Raw genomic sequence first — 22,018 nt, forward strand, 5'->3', positions numbered from 1 at the left:
AATAGCGTTTTCAGTTTGTGGTGCTCAGATACAGTTTACTTTCAATTTAGGTGTGAATAGGCTCTAATTGTTGGTGTAAATTTTTTTTTTTTTTTTACAGATTTACTTTAATAGCAACTTCAGTAAATAAAGAAAAAATGGTCTATTAAAATTGATATTGAAAAAGAAATAGAACACTGAGAAATACAGCATAAAAATATCTCATATAATAACAATCACCATACCAGCTCTGTATACTGAATCAATCACTACTTTCCTTGAGTTCACACACATCCATCTCGTCTGCATGCACTTTATTCATAACGATGCAAAGCATATGACTGTCAAATATAAGTGGGTAATATGGATATATTGGCGGACGGTGGGGATGTGGGCAGCGGCTGAAACGATTTTTCTGAAAAGCAGCGCTAGGTGCCTTATTTAATATTCTACCCCACTCTTGTTTAAGACAGTAGTGACTATAAAACATTTGCATTCATGGAGGCAGCAAGCTCCCATACAGCTGACTGAGCTGCGGTTCATACTCAGCACACATTGTGATAGAAATAAGGAGGGATATGAATGACTCTACGTCCCGAAGATCTTACAGGTTCCTGTAGATATGGCCCAGGAGTGTGCGTTAACACAGGAGAAGTACATTGCCTTGTTTCTGTAGGAGATAACTCCGCTTATGATTAATCACCCTCGCTGCTATTGTTAGAGAAGAGAAAATTATATTAGACTTAGAGCCTTGGTCTATTTAGGACCAGTTCACATCTGGGCATTTGCTTGTAGCATAGTGAACTTCCTTACAGTAAGAAAATGCAGGGACTGTTGGGCCTCGGGCATGCTGGGCGCTTGAGATCCCAACATTTTAGTATGGGCGGAAGGCACAGTAGTGTAATGCCGCGTACACACGATCGGATTTTCCGACGGGAAATGTTGGATGTGAGCTTGTTGTCGGAAAGTCTGACCGTGTGTATGCTCCATCGAACATTTGCTGTCGGAATTTCCAGCCACAAATGTTTGAGAGCAGGTTCTCAAATTGTCCGCCAACTATACTTGTTGTCGGAAAGTCCGATCGTTTGTACACAAGTCCATCGCACAAAAGCTCACGCATGCTCGGAATCAAGCAGAAGGAGCCGCACTGGCTATTGAACTTCCTTTTTCTCGGTCCGTCGTACGTCTTGTACCTCATTCTCCCGTTCTCCCGTTCGGAATTTCCGAGAACATTTGTGGGACCGTGTGTATGCAAGACAAGTTTGAGCCTTCGGAAAAAGTTCCACGGTTTTGTTGTCGGAATGTCTGATCATGTGTACGCGGCATTAGAGGGGCTTCGTGGTTGGCTGAATTTGGTGCCAAAAGCACAAGTTCCTACCCCTGCTCCAGCTCTACTAGAACACTCTCCCCTCTACTTAGGGGCGAACGTCCCGCCATCTTGTGCCCTGCTCCTTGCCATAAACTTCCACATGACATTCCCAGCCATAGACCTTTGTATCCCCAAGGATGGAATGTCCACAAAAGAAGTAGTTTTGCTGCACTTTACTGGTGGTGTTCAGGAAACAGCATTACAGTCACATCACTAGGGCATACTGTACATTCTGGAGTCACTGGACATTACACTAGGGGTGCTCAACCCGTGGCCCGTGGAGCTCCCTGATGTGGCCAGTGACCTCAAACCAGGGAAGCCCATGCCTATGCTCTGGGATGGCAGGTAAGCAAGTCCAGATTGTGATCAACGAGGTGCCGACCCACCATCTCAAAGCATCAGAGTGCATGGTGCCAGTGTTCTGTTGATATGTGCCCACGCATGCACAGAACGGAACGGGGCTCCAGCTGATTTCCTGAGCAGCTGGAGTGACGTCACCATAGCGCATGCGCACATCGTTGGAGCCTTCTTTCAACGGGAGATACAATTTTTCGGGCACAATTTAATGCTGTGCAAACAGCGGAGGGACGTATTTGGCCGTGTTTGTCATATTGTGCCTTGCTGTTGCGCCGTGGGTTTACAGCGAGGCACAATCTGACATCTACGGTGTCCCTCCGCTCTTTGCATAGCTTTCAGTTGTGCCCGTAAAATGTAAACATAATTGTTTACAAATTGTAATTGTAATACAAATTGTGCCCGTAAAATGGTATCTCCCGTCAAAAAAACCCTCCTACGATGTGCGCATGCGCTATGGTGATGTCACTCCAGCTGATCGCAAATCAGCTGGAGTGCTCTTCCATTCTGTGCATGAGCGGGCACTTTTCGATGGAGGGCACAAATCAATAGAACACTGGCAGCTGAGGAGGCAGGCGACGACAGAGGGAGCAGAGCCACATAAGCGATGCTTCCTCTGTAACGCTGACTCCTGTCCCAGAGTGATACCAAGTGCACTTCTCCTGGGTGTTTCTAGCAACCTGGAGAGCGATGCCAGCAGAAGCTGTAAGAGGAAAAGGCCAGGGTATTATACATCACTTACACTGAACTTTTAATATGGGCATACTGTATTAGCACTTAAAAAAAGAGTTATTAGGCTGCTTTCACACTGATCCGTGGGTGCAGCGCAGTGCACCTGCAGCTTTCCTGCAGGTTAGCTGCACTGAGCCATATCCTTCTATTATATACTGCAGGTTTGGTGCGCTTTTTGAAAGTGCACGACACCCACAAGATGTAATAGAATTCTATGGCAAAGCCCAGCTAACCTGCAGAAAAGCCACAGGTGCACTGCGATGCACAACCGCACCACATCAGTGTGAAAGCAGCCTTATAGGGGGCTCACAAATATTAAGAAAAGGAGGGCCTATCGACCTAGTGCATTACCAAAGATAGATTTATACAAAGAAAACCCAGCAAAGGTTGTACTCACAAACAGACGTGATATATAGACATGTCACAGCATAGGCAGATGCGAGTAATCTCTCTTGTGTCTTTTACGAAGAACCGGTGATGCCGGAAGGCCAGGCGATGTAAGATATGGCTAACGTGTTTCGAGGGAGAAACCTCTTTTTCAGAGCCAAAGTAATGAATGACTGACCTCTCTTCACTGCCTATATATACCCACACACATGTATACACGCCCACAAGATTGTATGCTAAACTGTACCCACCCTCATAGGCTCCACCTCCCAAAAAGGGGAGGAGAGTATGTAGGACTATCAGACATCACAGGTGCACCATTCTATGTCCACAAATGATAATACTAATAAAAGAAGGTACAATGGTAATATTATTATTATTATTATTATTATACAGGTTTTATATAGCGCCAACAGTTTGCGCAGCCCTTAACAAAAACACTTACATTACAATTTGATACAAGAGGAATCAGAGGGCCCTGCTCATTTGAGCTCACAATCTAGGAGGGAGAGTCAATTGATACAAAAGGTAATAGCTGTGTGGGATGATCTGATGGAGGAAGTAAAACAGTGTTAGTTAGAAGCAGGATAGGCTTCTTTAAAGAGAAGGGTTTTCAGGGATCATCTAAAGATGGATAGATTAGGGGACAGTCAGACAGATTGGGGTAGGGAGTTCCAAAGGATGGGAGAAGCTCTGGAGAAATCCTGGAGGCGAGCATGGGAGGAGTAGACAAGGGAGGTAGAGAGCAGGAGGTCTTGGGAGGACTGAAGAGAACGGCTTGGTTGGTATTTTGGGACTAGGTTAGTGATGTAGCTGGGGGCAGAGTTATGGATGGCTTTGTAAATTATTGTTAGTACTTTGAATTGTATTTGTTGGGTGAGTGGAAGCCAGTGGAGGCATTGGCAGAGAGGGACATCGTATCTAGCAGCTTACTCTTGGTATCCCTATGTAGTACAGGCTGTTGGCATTGAAAAGAGTTGCCTGCACTTTACATTCCTATACCTACTACCCAAGTGCACAAGGATTGTTCTGTGAATTATAGGGGGCTCACGACAGTAAGGACTCATTTACATTTATGGTGTGGTGGGCAACCAGTTACCTAATCACTTAAGTGGCCCGCGCTTTTCAAAAGGTTGCGCACCCCTACATTAGACAGTCAATCATATTTAGTGGGCAGTCCGAAGTAGTCACAAAATAAAGCATGTGCTGTCACTATTCTGGTACAGAGCCACCTACTGGCAAAGTAGCTAGCTGCACCTGCCTATAGCTCCACCGCTGACACCCTGTAAAACTCTTGTGAGATGCTGAAAGCTGCTGCGGCTGGAAGGTGCACTGAGCGTTACTAACATTTGCAACAGTATTCCCCCAGTGACAAATGCTCGGAACGCTAGCTGTTTGCAGATTACCATAAACGTTGGTACCACTTTATCCACCCCTTTCCAGCCACAGCAGCTTTAAGCCTCTCAAAGAGTTTTACAGGCTCTTGGTGGTGGGTCTGGATGGTGCACCTGTGCCTTCCACCAGCACCAGAATGCCAGGATCTTATGCACCGGGAGTAAACACCCAGTGTGCATGAGACCCAAAACAGAATGGTTGTGTTTGTACAGAAGATGTAAAACAACAAAAGATTGCCACTTGCCGACCAGCCGCCGCAGTTGTACTGCGGCAGAATGGCACGGCTAGGCGAAACAACATTATGTTATGTCGCTTCGCCCTGTGGCCACTAGGGGCGCGCCCACTGTTCGCCCCCCGAGCCGATGCAGGTGCCCGGCGGTCACAATCACCGCCGTGCTCCCGCGATCGCCGCTGACAAACAGAGAACTGGGATCTGTGTGTGTAAACACACAGTTTCTCTGAAGGGAGAAGAGACAGATCGTCTGTTCATAGAGAGTATGAACAGCGATCTGTCATCTCCCCTACACAGTCCCCTCCCCCCTTCAGTTAGAACACGCACCAGGGAACACCATAACCCCTTGATCACCTCCAGTATTAACCCCTACACTGCCAGTGACATTTTTACAGTATTCAATGCATTTTTATAGCACTGATCGCTGTATTAATGCCAATGGTCCCAAAAATGTGTCTTAATTGTCCGATGTGTCCGCCATAATGTCGCAGTCACGATAAAAATTGCAGATCGCGCAATTACTAGTAAAAAAAAAAAAAATGAATAATAAAAATGCCATAAATCTATCCCCTATTTTGTAGACGCTATAACTTTTGCTCAAACCAATCAATACACGCTTATTGCAATTTTTTTACCAAAAATATGTAGAAGAATACATATCAGCCTAAACTGAGGAAAAAAATTTTTTTTTTAAATATATTTTTGGGGATATTTATTATAGCAAAAAGTAAAAAAATATTGTGTTTTTTTCAAAATTGTTGCTTTTTTTTGTTTATAGCGCAAAAAATAAAAAACGCAGAGGTGATCAAATACCACCAAAAGAAAGCTCTATTTGTGGGAAAAAAAGGACGTCAATTTTGTTTTGGGTGCAACATTGCACGACCGCGCAATTGTCAGTTAAAGCGACGCAGTGCCAAATCGCAAAAAGTGCTCTGGTCAGGAAGGGGGTAAAATCTTCTGGGGCTGAAGCGGCTAGCTAATGAATAAAACTGGATAATAAATCCAGAAAAGTGTCCAAACACTCCTCCTGATTCCAGGAATGAAGGATAACAGAGACACCCAAAGCGCACCTTCCACCGTGAAGTATAAAAGATGTGCCCTTACCGGATAGATAGACTCCACGTTATAGGAACCTAACAAAGCATGGATTCATATGTTTGTACAGAAGAATGTTTGAGAGGCGCTGGGATTCTTTTCTTTTTTTTTTTTTTTTTTTTTTTTCCTTGTCAAAAGAAGTTTATTGAGTATACAATGTTATAAAGATACATAAAGTAAGTTTACAAGGATCTATAAAGTAAGCTCATTGTTTTACAGTAGGGTTTATATAGGTAAATATCATGAAATTTCAAATATTAAACATTGGGTTCACGTAAACCTAAATTAAAGATATATATCATTTCCTTAGTTACTTTTGTAGGTATTTAAATGATTTATACCTACTATACATATTGTTTACAAGTAGAGTGTATATAGGTCAAATAAATTCTGATAATGAGCTTTAATCGTAAGGTGGAGAAAAGGAAAGAGAAAGAAGAAAAAGGGTTGAAAGGTAGAGGTATGGTCCACAAGGTTGTCCCGCTCGTCAGTTTATTATTCTTTTTAGTTCTCTTTGAAGCCTTAGAATGGGTGGGATTCTTTTCTTTATTCAAAAACTGTCAAATGTAGGAAGTCTTCAAATAGGGTCCCAGGCTCGGTGAGGCAGCTCCCAACACAAACAGGTCTTCCTCAATGGGTGGTAGGCGATGAATAAACATACACAATTGGGTGCCGGACCATAAGTTGAAGGAGTCTCAGAAGAACCATTAAAGACATCCAACCCCCCTTCATTAGGGCTACAAAACAGTTATAAATCAAAATAATAAGAGAAAATACAAATTCTCGTCCATACATTCATAGATCAAAGTGTTGCATTGTGTGATAAACATAATTAAGACTAAGGATATATCAAATTATTGGGAAATTACAAATAAAAATACACGTGGCAATACAAAAAATCCAAAAACAGTGATCAAGCTGTGTTCTTCTACTACTGAATTGGAAGCATCCTATCAGCAAAGACTTAATACTAAAACATATTTTGACCGCTGTTTATGGATACTGGGGGTTGACCCCTGCTTAGACCCAGAAGGTTGTACTGTATGTAGGAGCCCAAAAAAGCTACAACTCCATAGAAAATGACATCTGCACATTACCATTGGCCAAAACGTTGGCAATTTACAGCTTTGAAATAAACTATTACCCAGATGCCAGATCTATTTAACCTCCTGTCTGGTGTTCTGCTCTGGATGGTTTACATTGCCTTTTTTTCCTTAAGATAAATCTTGTATTTTAAGCTGCAATGATCTGGCCTCGCACTGAAGACCCGTCCAGCGTAGTTTAACATCTGAAATGTCACTTCTTTTGCATCATATGTGTTATCTGGTGAATTCCCAGGGTCCTCCCTGTGGCATATCTGATGGACCTTGTCTTCTCATAGACATTCTATTAATGCAGAAGAGTGCGGGGAGATGACAAGTGTTCAGGCCTCTAAGAATTTCCAATTTACAGCTTCTGTCTGTCTTACATTCTCTGTGTTTTTTGTATTATTATTTAATGGTAGAAAAGCTGTAAAAAAATTAAAGGTTTACATACAGTAGTCACAAAAGTGAATACACCCCTCACATTTCTGTAAATGTTTTATTATACCTTTTCATGTGACAACACTGAAGAAATGACACTTTGTTACAATGTAAAGTAGTGAGTGTACAGCTTGTATAACAGTGTAAATTTGCTGTCCCCAGAAAATAACTCAACGCACAGCCATTCATGTCTAAACTGCTGGCAACGAAAGTGAGTACACCCCTAAGTGAAAATGCCCTGCAAGGCAATGGCATATTGTGCTAGTGCTATGCATTAGACATGTGCACTGACAAAAAATTTGTTCATTTTCCTTTTTTTCGGAATTCGAAAATTCGGAAAGTCAAAAATTAGAAAATTTACAAATCGGAAAAAAAGAAAGAAAATCTGTAAAATTCGAAATAATAACTAACGAATAATATCTAACTACTAAATTATATGTATTGGAATTTCCTTTCAAATTTGGCTGTTTGTGAACGTAACAAATACAAATTTATCTGTATCTGTGCAGGATTAACTCTCCTGCATCCACTAAAAACTAAAACTCACTAACCCCTTAAAGTTGAAAACCTCTCATTCCTAGCTTGTTAATCAGTATGGACTCAAACAATGTTTTATACAAATATTTAACATATAATATCACTGGAAAGACCTTTTTATCTAGTCTCCTTCCACCAATAGTAGGGTATCGGAAGGCTCTTCACATTGTTCCAGTGTGTGATAAACCTTCTCATGTCCAACCATCTCCATTAGCTGTCACGCCAGAGATTAGTCCAAGTTCAATCCAAGGTTGATAACAGGAGAATCCAAACTAGAAGGCAGGGTAGGAATCTGGCAAAGGCAAAGGTTAATGTACAGAAACAAGGCAGGCAAACAGGAAGCTTGAAGCACATGTTGCAAACACTACCACAAGCATGATACCAAGGGCTTGGCAGGCTTAAAACAGGTTTGGTCTCCACCCAGAGGCTGTGTCTATATTAATTACCCTGCAGGCAGCCAGTCAGATGGCAAAGTGCAGCTCAGCCAGGATGTTGGAATGAGACCAGCAGCTGCCATGGAACAGGAGCAATACATGCTTCTAACATTAACTCATAAAAGCCATTGATTCTACTCATTGATAACATCAGTTTTAGGCTTCATGTATACTTAATTTACTTTGAGCTGCGAAAACGCAGGCAAAATGTTCCTGTGCTGAATGCGATTCTTCTACGTTCAGGAGAGGGAGGTTAGGGGAGGTTGAACCTCCTCTAACTGCAGCAGCTCCTAAACGATCCTAAAAGCCTATGTGTACATGGACCCCTAGGCTTTTATGGAGTTGGGTTTAGGAGCTTTGGCAAAAAACACCAAAAGCTCCTAAACTCAAGTTTAGGAGCTGCTAGTGTACATGGAGCCTAAAGTCTCGAGAATCTTCAAGGAACACATCACGGCTCGGTATTCAACTTTGTCAGGCATGACACCTACTCTATTTCTCTTGGCTTTAACTATAATTCACTATGACCTACAAAAACAAAAATTGGCATGCATATTACTAAGATATCCACCTATAAACCTGCAAAATTCAGATGCAGATCCCTAGCACATCTAGATCATGGTGAGGGTAAGAACTTATTGGCCTCCCCTCGTACTTCATGCAGATAGTGTCCTTGGTTGTAACTAATCCTAAATTTCTAAGGGCTCATGTTGATAAGCATTCTTGTCAAACTCAGCATTTGACCTGCTTTGCCTGTAGTTCAAACACCTCAATAGAACTTGTTGCATTCGACAAAATGCAAAGCAAGTTATACTCAGCCTTTGAACTATATTGTATCCTACAGTATTCTACTCTTTTGAAGTCAGTGGGGTTTTGCTGACCTGTGTTTGATGTGCATTTCAAACACACATCAAATAAAGGATAACAACATCCCTCTGCATGAGTCCTAATGTTGCCAGTCATATCTATCTATCTATCTATCTATCTATCTATCTATCTATCTATCTATCTATCTATCTATCTATCTATCTACCGTTGTGCTCATAAGTTTACATACCCTGGCAGAATTTATGATTTTTCTGCCATTTTTCAGAGAATATGAATGATAATACAAAAACTCATTCACTTATGGTTAGTGTTTGGTTGAAGCCATTTATTATCAATCAACTGTGTTTACTCTTTTTAAATCATAATGACAACAGAAACTACCCAAATGACCCTGATCAAAAGTTTACATACCCTGGTGATTTTAGCCCTGATGACATGCACACAAGTTGACACAAAGGGGTTTGAATGGCTATTAAAGGTAACCATCCTCACCTGTGATCTGTTTGATTATAATTAGTGTGTGTATAAAAGGTCAATGTGTTTCTGGACTCCTGACAGACCCTTGCATCTTTCATCCAGTGCTGCATTGATGTTTCTGGATTCTGATTTATGGGGAAAGCAAAAGAATTGTCAAAGGATCTGCAGGAAAAGGTAGTTGAACTGTATAAAATAGGAAAGGGATATAAAAAGATATCCAAGGAATTGAGAATGCCAATCAGCAGTGTTCATACTCTAATCAAGAAGTGGGAAATGAGGGGTTCTGTTAAAACCAAACCACGGTCAGGTAGACCAAATAAAATTTCAGCCACAACTGCCAGGAAAATTGTTCGGGATGCAAAGAAAAACCCACAAATAACTTCAGGTGAAATATAGGACTCTCTGAAAACATGTGGTGTGGCTGTTTCAAGATAAGGAGACACTTGAAGAAAGATGGGTTGCATGGTCGAGTCGCTAGAAGAAAGCCATTACTACGCAAATGCCACAAAGTATCCCACTTAAAATACGCCAAACAGCACAGAGACAAGCCTCAAACCTTCTGGCACAAAGTCATTTGGAGTGATGAGACTAAAATTGAGCTTTTTGCTACATTTGGAGAGGAGTCAACAAGGTCTATGATGAAAGGTACACCATTCCTACTGTGAAACACGGAGGTGGATCGCTGATGTTTTTGGGGATGTGTGAGCTACAAAGGCTTCAAGCTGTCATTGATGTTAAAGGGGGCAACACACGGTAGTAAGACTGGTGTATGTAAACTTTTGATCAGGGTCTTTTGGGTAGTTTCTGTTGTCATTATGAGTAAACACAGTTGATTGATAATAAATTGCTTCAGCCAAACACTAACCATGAGTGAAAGAAAAGTTTTTGTGTTATCCTTCACATTCTCTGAAAAATGGCCAAGAAATCATATAGTCTGCCAGGGTATGTAAACTTATGAGCACAACTGTATCTATCTATCTATTTATATCTTTCTATTTAACTATCCCCTAAGGGGGAAGATGTGGGGAGCTTTTTACCACTCTTGCTTTGGGCACCCTAATATCTCATTCCAGCTTTGCCTTGGGCCAACTGCAGCCCTGAATACAACAAACACTAAACAGATCTCTCTGTGTTGTGTGCGGCACAAATCACAAGAACACATTTCAATACATCATGTAAAATGCAGCTCTTTATCCAATTGATTATGCCATTATTCAGATTAATGAGATATTGACTGTTTACAGTTTGCAAGATATTAGTTCTCCATGCAAACTCATAAGAGTGCATGTCTGCTTATAGATCAGTATTAGGTTGGGGTCATTAGCGAGAAAGGCTTTTAGAGCAGTATAAATTGGCATAGATTATTCTAGAGAGAATTTAGAATGTTCTTGATTAATCTACATCTGTTTACCTAACTCAGTAAAATATAAAAAATAGGCATCATTCACAGCTCTTTAAAGAGGACTATATAATGATTTTATATGTTTTATTGTATTTAAAGTGGTTGTGAACCCACCAAAAAAAAAAAAATTGCAAGACAAAGGCATAATGAGCTAGTATGCATCGCATACTAGCTCATTATGAGATACTTATCTTAGATCGTCGCTATTGCAGCGGTCCCCGTACACCGCTGTGACCAGCAACATGTCTCACGGAGGCTATTTCCGGGTTCGCGGGCTCTGGTGCTGTGATTGGCCAGGGCCACGATGATGTCACTCCTGCACAAGAGGCGCGCGAGCCGCTGGTCACGGGACAGGCCCTTTAGAAAAGGCATGATCGAGACATTTTTAAAGTGTGCATACGCCGATGACATTGGCACAATCGTATATGGTGAATATCTCCTAAACCAAGGGACTTCAAACTATGGCCCTCCAGTTCTTCAAGAACTACAATTCCCATCATGCCTAGCCATGTCTGTGAATGTCAGAGTTTTACAATGCCTCATGGGATGTGTAGTTCCGCAACAGCTGGAGGGCCGTAGTTTGAGGATCCCTGTCCTAAACGGTGCAAGTTTAGGAGATATTCACGGTACGTACAGGTAAGTGGTAGTACAGGGTTTACAACCACTTTAATAACTTTACTAAGCACTATTTGCTTGTATAAAGGTAAGTATGAAATGTTGAATATGAAAATGTTATATTTTAATTTTCCACCAGAAGGTGGAGCGCAAGGTTCTTTTTTTTTGCGTGTTTTCCTGAGTGACCTTACCTGCTTTACAGAAGAAAGCCTGTTGTTCAGAAAGCTCTGTAGCTCAAGCTAAACTTTATACACAAACCTAAATGAGTCAGAGGAGTGGCTCCTCTTCCTTCCTTCACGTTGTTTTTAAGAAACTTCAGTGAATGTTTCAGTAACAGAAATAGAGCCTGCTCTCTGTATTAAATCTGTACTATGTTAGCTTTCAGCAAGACGTATTGGATGTGCCTAAGGATCCCTAAGGTATCCTAAAGGGTAACTCCACTTTTGTGGGAAAAAAAGCAAATGAAAAAAGTAATATAGCATATACAACTGCTATGCAGGCCATATTGTAATTCAATTTTTTTTATTACCTGTCCATTTCAATCTGAAGCTGCTGCAATTTTCAGTAAATTTAAGTGGAAGCATTCTCTACTGTTAGTGTACAGAACCTCCCCAGAAATGTAATTTCCTGTTTATGTGATTGGCTCACTGATTTTCCCTGAATTCTGCACTAAGATATAAGTCAAATTATTGGCAAAAATTGCAGTTTTGGTGAGATGCTCTCTAAGGGTTAAATATTTCAAAAGGGATGCAGACACCACAGCTTTCCTCATTGGAACACTGAGAGTGCACCAGGTGATTACAATGAACCAGACCCTTCCATTCAGGATCAGTCTGCAAAGTGAAACAAACAGCTACTCCTTCAGAGCAACAAAAGTTAGAAATCTGCTACAAAGTTTGCTAAACTCATTGCAGTGGGCATTGAGGGGATTGTTTTCTTAGCAAAATGTGTGGTTACTCTTTAAGTGACCATCCATAGCACCTTAGGAGCCTTGTGACCCAAGGTGATTACTGTGTAAATGTTGACTTCAGTTCCTGAAGTTCAGTTTCAATCTACCTAGTCCTGCTTCTCATTACTGGTCTATAACTGGGACAGATGGTCCCACTGACCAATGCAGGTCCAGGAGGCTGGAGGGGTTGTCCAAGTTGGTATTTGCAAAGTACAGCATGCAATGAATCCGTAGGTTGTGAAAGGTATGTTCAGGCATCTATAGGCAATCTTTACAATACTGCTGACATTTTTACTGATATTTACTACTCTGCCTCACCACCCTCTTTAGCTGCAAGGAGAAAAGAAAATGTCCAGTATTTCTGGGTATGGAGGAGGATGTGACTTACTTCCTTTCCTAGAAAAAAAGGGGCCAAAAATGGCCCTAGATCGGACTTAAGAGGCAAAATGGACGATTGTATAATAAAATATATTTTATTGGTAACAATTAATCGCAAACAGAGCAAGTATCAAAATAATTTAAAAAACACAGACAATTAACACATAATAGACATAGGTGTATGGCGTGAACAAAATGTTGACACCATATAGACAGCAGTGAGCCCCTGTGCGTCAACGCGTTTCACTGTTTTTCTTCGTCAGGACACACTCAGGGGTTGTTGAAAGGTACAGGTCTCCCTATCTTGTCAGCATAAAAATATCTGCAGATGGAAATCTCCCAAATAAACATCAAACATCACCGTGTAGATAAGATAACCTAATTTCCAAATACTAGTGACCATATGGTGAGTAGCTCAAAAGCTGTCACTCCATGCAAAATTATTGCAATAATATCATTCATAGCTGGTAGACGGTGAGAAGAAGGAAAAATGGGGGGTGGTATAAACATAGCCTTCAAAAAACGTTTTTTTATTCACAGTACCAGTGGTATATATATTTACCAAAAACATGGGTATGTCCTTCTCAATATGAACAACAGCCTCCCCTGCAACTAGCAGATATAAACAGGGCTGCACAAAGTCCAAAGACCTCTCAAAACACCCAGGGTAGATGCTTCCCTGGTGGGTATACCAGACTACGTATCATTCATGGCTGTTTTGAGAGGCCTTTGGGCTTTGGGCAGCCATGTTTATATCTGCTAGTTGCAGGGGAGGCTGTTGTTCATATTGAGAAGGACATACCCATGTTTTTGGTAAATATATATATTTACAATGTTTATACCTCCCCCCATTTTTCCCTCTTCTCACCGTCTACCATCTATGAATGATATTATTGCAATAATTTTGCATGGAGTGACAGCTTTTGAGCTACTCACCATATGGTCACTAGTATTTGTAAATTAGGTTATCTTATCTACACGGTGATGTTTGATGTCTATTTGAGTGTGTCCTGACAAAGCAAAACAGCGAAATGCGTTGACGCACAGAGGCTCACTGCTGTCTATATGATGTCAATATTTTGTTCACGCCATACACCTATGTCTATTGTGTGTTAATTGTCTGTGTTTTTTTAATTATTTTGATACTTGCTCTGTTTGCGATTAATTGTTACCAATAAAATATATTTTATTATACAATCGTCCATCTTGCCTCTAAAGTCCATTTTTGGCCCCTTTTTTTTAATATTTACCCTTTAATACGGATGTGGCTTCAGGATTGTTTTTCTAACCTTTACTTCCTTTCCTCTTACAGTATATGACAGAGTTGGTGCTTGTTGATTGGCCCACAAAGTCGATTATATTGGTGAAAATAAGTCCAGTGCAATATTTTATCATTATCCATTTTATCTTCTAGGTGCTGCAGCTCGGTTCAGAGATTCTTCCACAATACAAACAGGAAGCCCCGAAGACCCCTCCTCATATCATTCTTCATTATTGTGTTTTTAAAACCACCTGGGATTGGGTCATCTTGATATTAACGTTTTACACTGCTATCCTCGTCCCTTACAATGTCTCCTTCAAAACCAAACAGAACAACGTGGCCTGGCTGGTGGTGGACAGCATCGTGGATGTCATATTTCTGGTGGATATCGTGCTTAATTTTCACACTACCTTTGTTGGGCCCGCTGGGGAAGTTATTTCGGACCCTAAGTTAATACGAATGAACTACTTGAAGACGTGGTTTGTCATCGATCTCTTGTCCTGTTTGCCGTATGATGTCATCAATGCCTTTGAAAATGTGGATGAGGTCAGTAATGTTTAGTTATTTTGAAATATGTATGTTCCAGGTTCCAGATGCAGTAACTGAATCATGAAGTGAAACTGTCATGGAGTTGCCATTCTAAAGCCGAAATGCTAAATAAAATAACATCTTTAAGAATATGTAAACCCAACATTTCCTATTCCTGATATGTGGCTGCTGTATCATGTACTTGTATGAAAAAGTATGCTGTTCTCTTTGTATTGCTTCCTTTGTGTGAAATCCCTGGTGTTCCTGGTGGTCTCTCTGCTTTCCTATCAAAAACTGCCCACACTAGGCATGAGAGCACAGCATGGTCAGTTTTCTGGCTGTGCTGGGAACTCAGCCTAGTCTCTTCCAATGATCAGATTTTTCCTGGCACCCCGCCCCCCCCCCCCTCCCCCATTTACAGCAATTCACTGGGAAGACCAGTGTACTGCTGTTACTTCTCCCATAGCTTTTTGAGCTCCTTATGCAGCTGAAAACAGAGGGTATGTGATCACTTTTAAAAATAAATAAAAACAAAGGTAGTTATAATGATATATATATATATATATATATATATATACACAAATGTTTTGCCTTTCATTTCTATTTTAAACTGAATGGCTTGCTTTACAAGGTGAGGGGTTACCTATACTTAAATCTTAGCTTCAGGAAAACAGTTAAAGTGAGATTAAAGTCTTGTTTTCTATTTAAAAAAAGATAACAAACATGTTATGCTTACCTGCTCTGTGTAGTGGTTTTGCACAGAGCAGCCCGGATCTTCCTCTTCTTGGGTCCTACGTTGGCGCTCCTGGCCCCTCCCTCCTGCCGGCTAAACCCACAGCAAGCAGCTTGCTATGGGGGCACCGAGCTGAGCCACTTCTCTGTGTGTCCATTCAGACACGGAGCCACTGCTCGGCCCCGCCACCTCCATCTCAAGATTCCATCTCAAGATTGGCTCACTGGCTGTGATTGACAGCAGTGGGAGCCATGGGCCAAAAGCCAAATTAGAAGTGAGGGTCCCCAGAGAGGCAAGGCTCTCCTGGACATCGCTGGATCGAGAGAGGGGTGGGGTAAGTATTACGGGGGGGCTGGGGGGGGGGGGGGGGCTGCTGCACACAGAAAGTTTTTTACCTTCATGCATAGAATGAACCTTGTGCCTTTACAACCACTTTAAACATCCAGTTGAGATACATATACAAGAACTGTCTTATCTGTGAAAGGATATATAATTCTTTTAAGTCAGTCTTGTGATCCAGGTACCTCTACCAGCAGGGCCGTCTTTATTGTTGGTGGGACCCTGGGCAAACATTTTCCTGGGCCCCCCCCCCCCATGCAATATCACTCTCCACCTACCTGCACACCATGGACTGGGGTGGTGAGGGGACCCATCAATAGACAGAAAACTCCTAGGGATCCTAGAACTCCTGGGATCAGTGGCAGTGCTGGGGGAGGGGAGGGTGTGATCAATGGCAATGCTGATTTGTTTTTACCGACTACCAATATAAAGAGTTTCAACACTGACCACCAATGTAATAGGGGTTTACACTGACCACTAATGTAATAGAAGCATTCACAGTAACCACCAATGTAAGGACTGGGACCTTCACACTGGCCACTAGTGTGATTAAAAGGATTGTACACCAAGCCCCAATGTAATGAGAAGATTTACACTGACCACCAATGTAAAGGGGATTTACACTGACCACTACTGTAAGAGGGACCCTCATACTGGCCACTAGTGTGAATGAAAGGATTCTACACCAAGCCCCAATGTAATGAGAAGATTTACACTGACCACCAATGTAACTGAGACATTTAACCTGCGTTCACATTTGTGTGTGTCAAGAATGCATGCAAAATCTCTTTCCTGACACCACAGAAATGTACTGCCCTTTAGCAGATATATAGCAGTGCCATTATTTGTTAACCTCCCTGTCGGTGTTCCTGAGTGTGGCTCGGGGTGAAATTTCAAAACCAAAAGCGGTAACCCCGAGCCAGGCTCAGGATCACATCGCAGGATCCAGGAAGAGCTTACTTACCTTGTCCCCTGGATCCTGCGATGTCTCCCCGCAGTGTGAGCAGCTCTTCCTCCGCTCGATTCATCGCAGATCCGGGCTCCGTTCCCTGTGAGCGTTGCGATGCACGGGGACGGAGAACGGCGCCAAATTCAAAAAGTGAAACACACACAATACATACAGTATACTGATCTTACAGACTACATTACTGTATGAAATTATTTCACCTCCCTTTTGTCCCTAGTGGTTTGTCCAGTGCCCTGCATGCAGTTTTATATTATAAAAACTGTTCTTTCTGCCTGGAAACTGGAAATTGTCCATAGCAACCAAAACAGTCCCTTTACATCAAAAGTGGTTTTAGACCAGCTAGAAAACAGTGAAAAAGATGAAGAGAATCACTCGTAAGAATCACTCGCAAAATTGAGCGATAGTGATTTGTGGGGAAATCCGTCATCAAACACTGAAAAGTAATGACAGCGACAATTCTGCAACTAAGCAAATTTCAGTGTTTTTGATTTGATTACATTATTGAATAATTTTTATTATTATTATATTTTTATTTGGTATAAATATTTATAGTTATTTATTATATTATAATTTATGATTTTGTGTTTCAAACTTTATCATACCTGAGAAATCTACTAGACTCTTGTTTGGACAGATTTAAGTGAGTTATTCCTAAGAATTACAGGCCTACAATATAAAACGCCAAATTTCCATGCAAAATAATTGTACCGCTTTCAGCATCAAAAATCTGAAATAATCATACCGCCAGGGAGGTTAATGACACCATCACACATCTACTGACATGTGTGATTTTGAAAAAGCGTTAGGGACTTTCTTCTGCATTTTTAGCAAATAATTGGGCTGCTCTGCACCTTCCTTACCTCTTTACATCTCCTCCTTGCTCACCTGTGCCCCCAAATTGTAATCCCTCCTCTGCCCACCTCTGCACACCCCACGCTACGTTCCCCCACCAATTTGTTTACCTTTGCAGAACAGGCTGATGTTAGGCTGAATGACCACAGTTGTAGACAGGACTTTCAAGGATGCCCCTTTATCTCCCCAGTGGCAGCATTCAGTATAGGGGATGTTGGATATGACCTCAGGGGGGCATGATATACATATGAATGCTGCCTCTATTTACATATGAATGCTGCTGGTCCATGGCTATTTACCGTATATACTCGAGTATAAGTCGACCCGAATATAAGCAGAGGCACCTAATTTTACCACAAAAAACTGGGAAAACTTATTGACTCGAGTATAAGCCGAGGGTGGGAAAATGCAGCAGCTACCAATAAACAATGCCCATCTGCAGCCTCACTGTGCCCATCTGCAGCCTCACTGTGCCCATCTGCAGCCTCACTGTGCCCATCTGCAGCCTCACTGTGCCCGGTTGTAGTCACACTGTGCCCAGTTGCAGTCTCACTGTGCCCAGTTGCAGTCTCACTGTGCCCGGTTGCATTTGCAGTTGCAGACAGCACAGCCAAAGGCTGGATGACTCTGAAGACTACTTTGCAATTGTGATTTATAGCTTTTGTCGCACCTTGTGACTCAATAATTGAGCAAAAGCTCACGGATGAGGTCATTCTATGCTCTGACCTTCTGTAACCCTGCTTCCTGTGAGCAATAGAGCATTGATTTTCTCTTCCTCCCCTTAAATGCTGCTGTGCGGGGAGGCTGATGCAAGACAGATTTGGTTATTTATGCTACTTCAGACTTGGTACCCTGATACATTGCATTAATAGACTTGCATTCCCATGCAATTTTTTCACATGCTAATGTCTGTTGCATTAAGGCAGCTGTTTTAACTAATGGACTGGCAACGCACCAAAACGTTGAAAATAATGGACATGTACAATTTATTGTAACACACTACACCACAATGAATAATAGCGCAATACTGTGTATTGTGTTGCTTTAGCACCATGAATGGCACTCCAACACACTAACGCATGTAATGCGTGTTAACATGCATTGCTTTTTTTTTTTTTTGTTTTTTTGTTTTTTACGGTCTTGGAGTTAGGTGGTGAAAGTCTTTAAAGGGTAAGTTCAAAAATAAACATGAAATAGCAAATAAAAAAATAATATATAGCATATACAATTGCAACATGAGTCATATTGTAATTGAATGTTATTAGGAATTACCCTTCTTTTTCATTCTGCAGCTCCGTAATTTTCTGCAAAATACAATGCAATATGGTTACCTGAAGGCGTTCTGTACACAGATGGCATACAGAACACCCCCCCGAGATGCAATTTCCTGCTTGTGTGATTGGCTTACTGATTTTCCCAGAAGTCTGCACTAAGATACAAATCGGATTTATGTAATGTAATTTTTGGTGAGATACTCCCAAAGGGGAAATCACATAAATGGACACAGACCCTGCTACATTCCACATTAGAGCCTTGCAGGTGCAGCAGCTGATTGATAATTAGAAAACCACTCCTATACAGATTCACTTGGACACAGACAAACACACAGCTATTCCTTCAGAATAAAAAAAGGTAGGAATCTGCAACGTTTGTTAAAATCCTTGTAATGTACATAGATCACCCAGAGGAGAATGTTTTATTCTTAACAAAAGTGGACTTACTCTTTAAGTAGCACACAAAAATCAGGAGTATAGCTAAGACTCCTACAGAAATAACAGTTTATTCTCACAGGTAGAACCAAAGATTGCTTGAACAGGCAAGAAAAGTATTTCCACTAAGCAGCGGTCTAACAGCTACAGAATATAAATACCCTTTGGTGCTATGAACATTGCAGCAGTCTAAGAGCCCTTGCACACTGGGGCGGGGGGCGCGTCGGCGGTAAAACGCCGCTATTATTAGCGGCGTTTTACCGTTGGTATGCGGCCGCTAGCGGGGCGGTTTTACCCCCCGCTAGTGGCCGAGAAAGGGTTAAATACCACCGCAAAGCGCCTCTGCAGAGGCGCTTTGCCGGCGGTATAGCCGCGCCGTCCCATTGATTTCAATGGGCAGGAGCGGTAAGGGAGCGGTATACACACCACTCCTTCACCGCTCCGAAGATGCTGCTAGCAGGACTTTTTTTACCGTCCTGCCAGCGCATCGCTCCAGTGTGCAAGCCCTCGGGGCTTTCACACTGGAATGAAAGCAGCGGCACTTTCGGGGCGGTTTGCAGGCGCTATTATTAGCGCAATAGCGCCTGCAAACCGCCCCAGTGTGCAAGGGCTCTAACTTCCTTTTAGCTGTTCTATCCCTTCTCATTTCTTGAAGTAGGACTATAGGCAAAACTTTTTTTTTTGGTTTTTGATAGACCTAGGGAGGATTATAACCCCTGTCAGATTTTTTTTCACCATCTGTGTCCCATTGCAGAGATTTCCCTTCACTTCCTGTCCCATAGCCAAACAGGAAGTGAGAGGAAATCCCTGCAAATTATGGGAATTCCTTGGGTACCCCCAGCTCACCAGAACTAGTGTTCCCATTGGAAGATTTCCCCTCTATTACTTTTCTGGCGACAACCCAAAATTTGTGATTTTCTTTTCGCTTTCAGTGGTAGCAGTAAACAGGGCAAATAGAGAGGGTGACTCTCACTAAGGCTACTTTCACACTGGGGCGTTGGGGGCGTCGGTGGTAAAGCACTGCTATTTTTAGCGGCCCTTTACCGTAGTTTTTGCGGCGCTTTTTGGCCGCTAACGGGGTGCTTTTTGTCCGCTGGCACTTTTAACCCCCACTAATGGCCGAAAAACGGTTAAGAGCGCCTGCAAAGCGCCGCTGCAGCGGTGGCGGTGCCCATTGATTTCAATGGGCAGGAGCGCTGTAGGAGCAGTTGTATACACCGCTCATACAGCGCCTCAAAGATGTGGCTTGCAGGACTTTTTTTAGCGTCCTGCCAGCGCACCGTCCCAATGTGAAAGCACTCGAGCGAGTGAGAGGAGAGGCTCTTTGCAGGCGCTATTTTTAAGAGCCTCGGTGTGAAAACAGCCTTACGGGGGCCCAGACAGCAATAAAAACGACAGGTGTTCTTATCCTTCTCTACAAACAAGTTTTGCCTTTTGTTTTACTTTAAAGTGGTTGTAAACCCTTTACAACCACTTTAAACTACAGGCAAGCCTATAATAAGGCTTACCTGTAGCTGCACTGGATATCTCCTAAACCTGCAGGGTTTAGGAGATATCCCTGTATTTGCATGTGCCGACGTCATCGTGCACATGTGCACTTAAGCCAATTGAAGCAATGGCACGTACATGCCGTTGCTTCAGTTGTACTGTGGCTCCAAGAGGCTTCGTTCTTGGACAAGTAATTCATAATGAGCTAGTATGCTATGCATACTAGCTCATTATGCCTTTGTTTTGCAGGGTTTTATTTATTTATTTTTTGGTGCCCGGGTTTACAACCACTTTAAGGTGTGACACTCCAATGAAGGGTGCAAAGAAATATCCAATCTTCTGTCAATAACAACGTTTCCTGATAAAAATGTATATGCGGCAGCACGGAGCAGCCTTATCCTCATTGCCACATACATTATATTGTCAAAAGTATTCTAGTCTTCTGGAATACTTTTGACAATATAGTGTATGTGGCAATGAGGATAAGGCTGCTCTGTGCTGCCGCATATACATTTTTATCAGGAAACAGTGTGTATGGGGCTTTAGGCTGGATTCACACCTATGCATTTTTAGTGCTTTTTGCATTTTGCAGATTTGCACCACAGAACAAGTTCTACAGGAAACCATGTTAAATGGACTGTAGTGAAAATCTGCAAAATGAAAAAAGCACTAAAAATGCATAGGTGTGAATCCAGCCTTTTTTTTACATTACCAAGAACTGGACATCCCTCCAAAATTGATGAAAAGATGAAAAGAAAACTGGTCAGGGAGGCTGCCAAGGGGCCTACTGCAACGTTAAAGGAGCTGCAGGAATATCTGGCAAGTATTGACTGTGTGGTACATATGACAACAATCTTTCATATTCTTCATATGTCTGGGCTATGGGATAGAGTGGCAAGATGGAAGCCGTTTCTTACGAAGAAAAACATCCAACTTTGCAAAAACACATCTGAAGTCTCTCAAAAGCATGTGGGAAAATGTGTTATGGTCTGATGAAACCAAGGTTGAACATTTTGGCCATAATTACAAAAGATATGTTTGGCGCAAAAACAACACTGCGCATCACCAAAAGAACACCATACCCACCGTGAAGCATGGTGGTGGCAGCATCATGCTTTCAAGGTAGAGGGAATTATGAACAGTTCCAAATACCATTTAATATTAGCACAAAACCTTCAGGCTTCTGCTAGAAAGCTGAACACAAAGATGAAACTCATCTTTCAGCATGACAATGACCCAAAGCATACATCCAAATCAACAAAAGAACGGCTTCACCAGAAGAAGGTTAAAGTTTTGGAATGGCCCAGCCAGAGCCTGGATCCCATTGGAAACATGTGGGTTGATCCGAAGAGGGCTGTGCACAGGAGATGCCATCGCAATCTGACAGATTTGGGGTGTTTTTGCAAAGAAGAGTGGGCAAATATTGCCAAATAAGTAAAGATGTGGCATGCTGATAGA

General features: G+C 42.0%; 1 protein-coding gene across 1 annotated transcript in view; it reads left to right on the forward strand.

The window, feature by feature from the left end:
* Positions 1-22,018, forward strand: part of KCNH1 (potassium voltage-gated channel subfamily H member 1) — a 535,460-nt gene that overhangs the window by 77,701 nt on the left and 435,741 nt on the right. Inside the window, exon 7 of the mRNA XM_073628425.1 lies at positions 14,098-14,490. Within this exon, the coding sequence (XP_073484526.1) occupies positions 14,098-14,490 (393 nt within the window). The remainder of the gene's footprint in view (positions 1-14,097; positions 14,491-22,018) is intronic.

This window comes from Aquarana catesbeiana, linkage group LG04 (genome assembly GCF_042186555.1).
Source record: "Aquarana catesbeiana isolate 2022-GZ linkage group LG04, ASM4218655v1, whole genome shotgun sequence".
Lineage (NCBI taxonomy): Eukaryota > Metazoa > Chordata > Amphibia > Anura > Ranidae > Aquarana > Aquarana catesbeiana.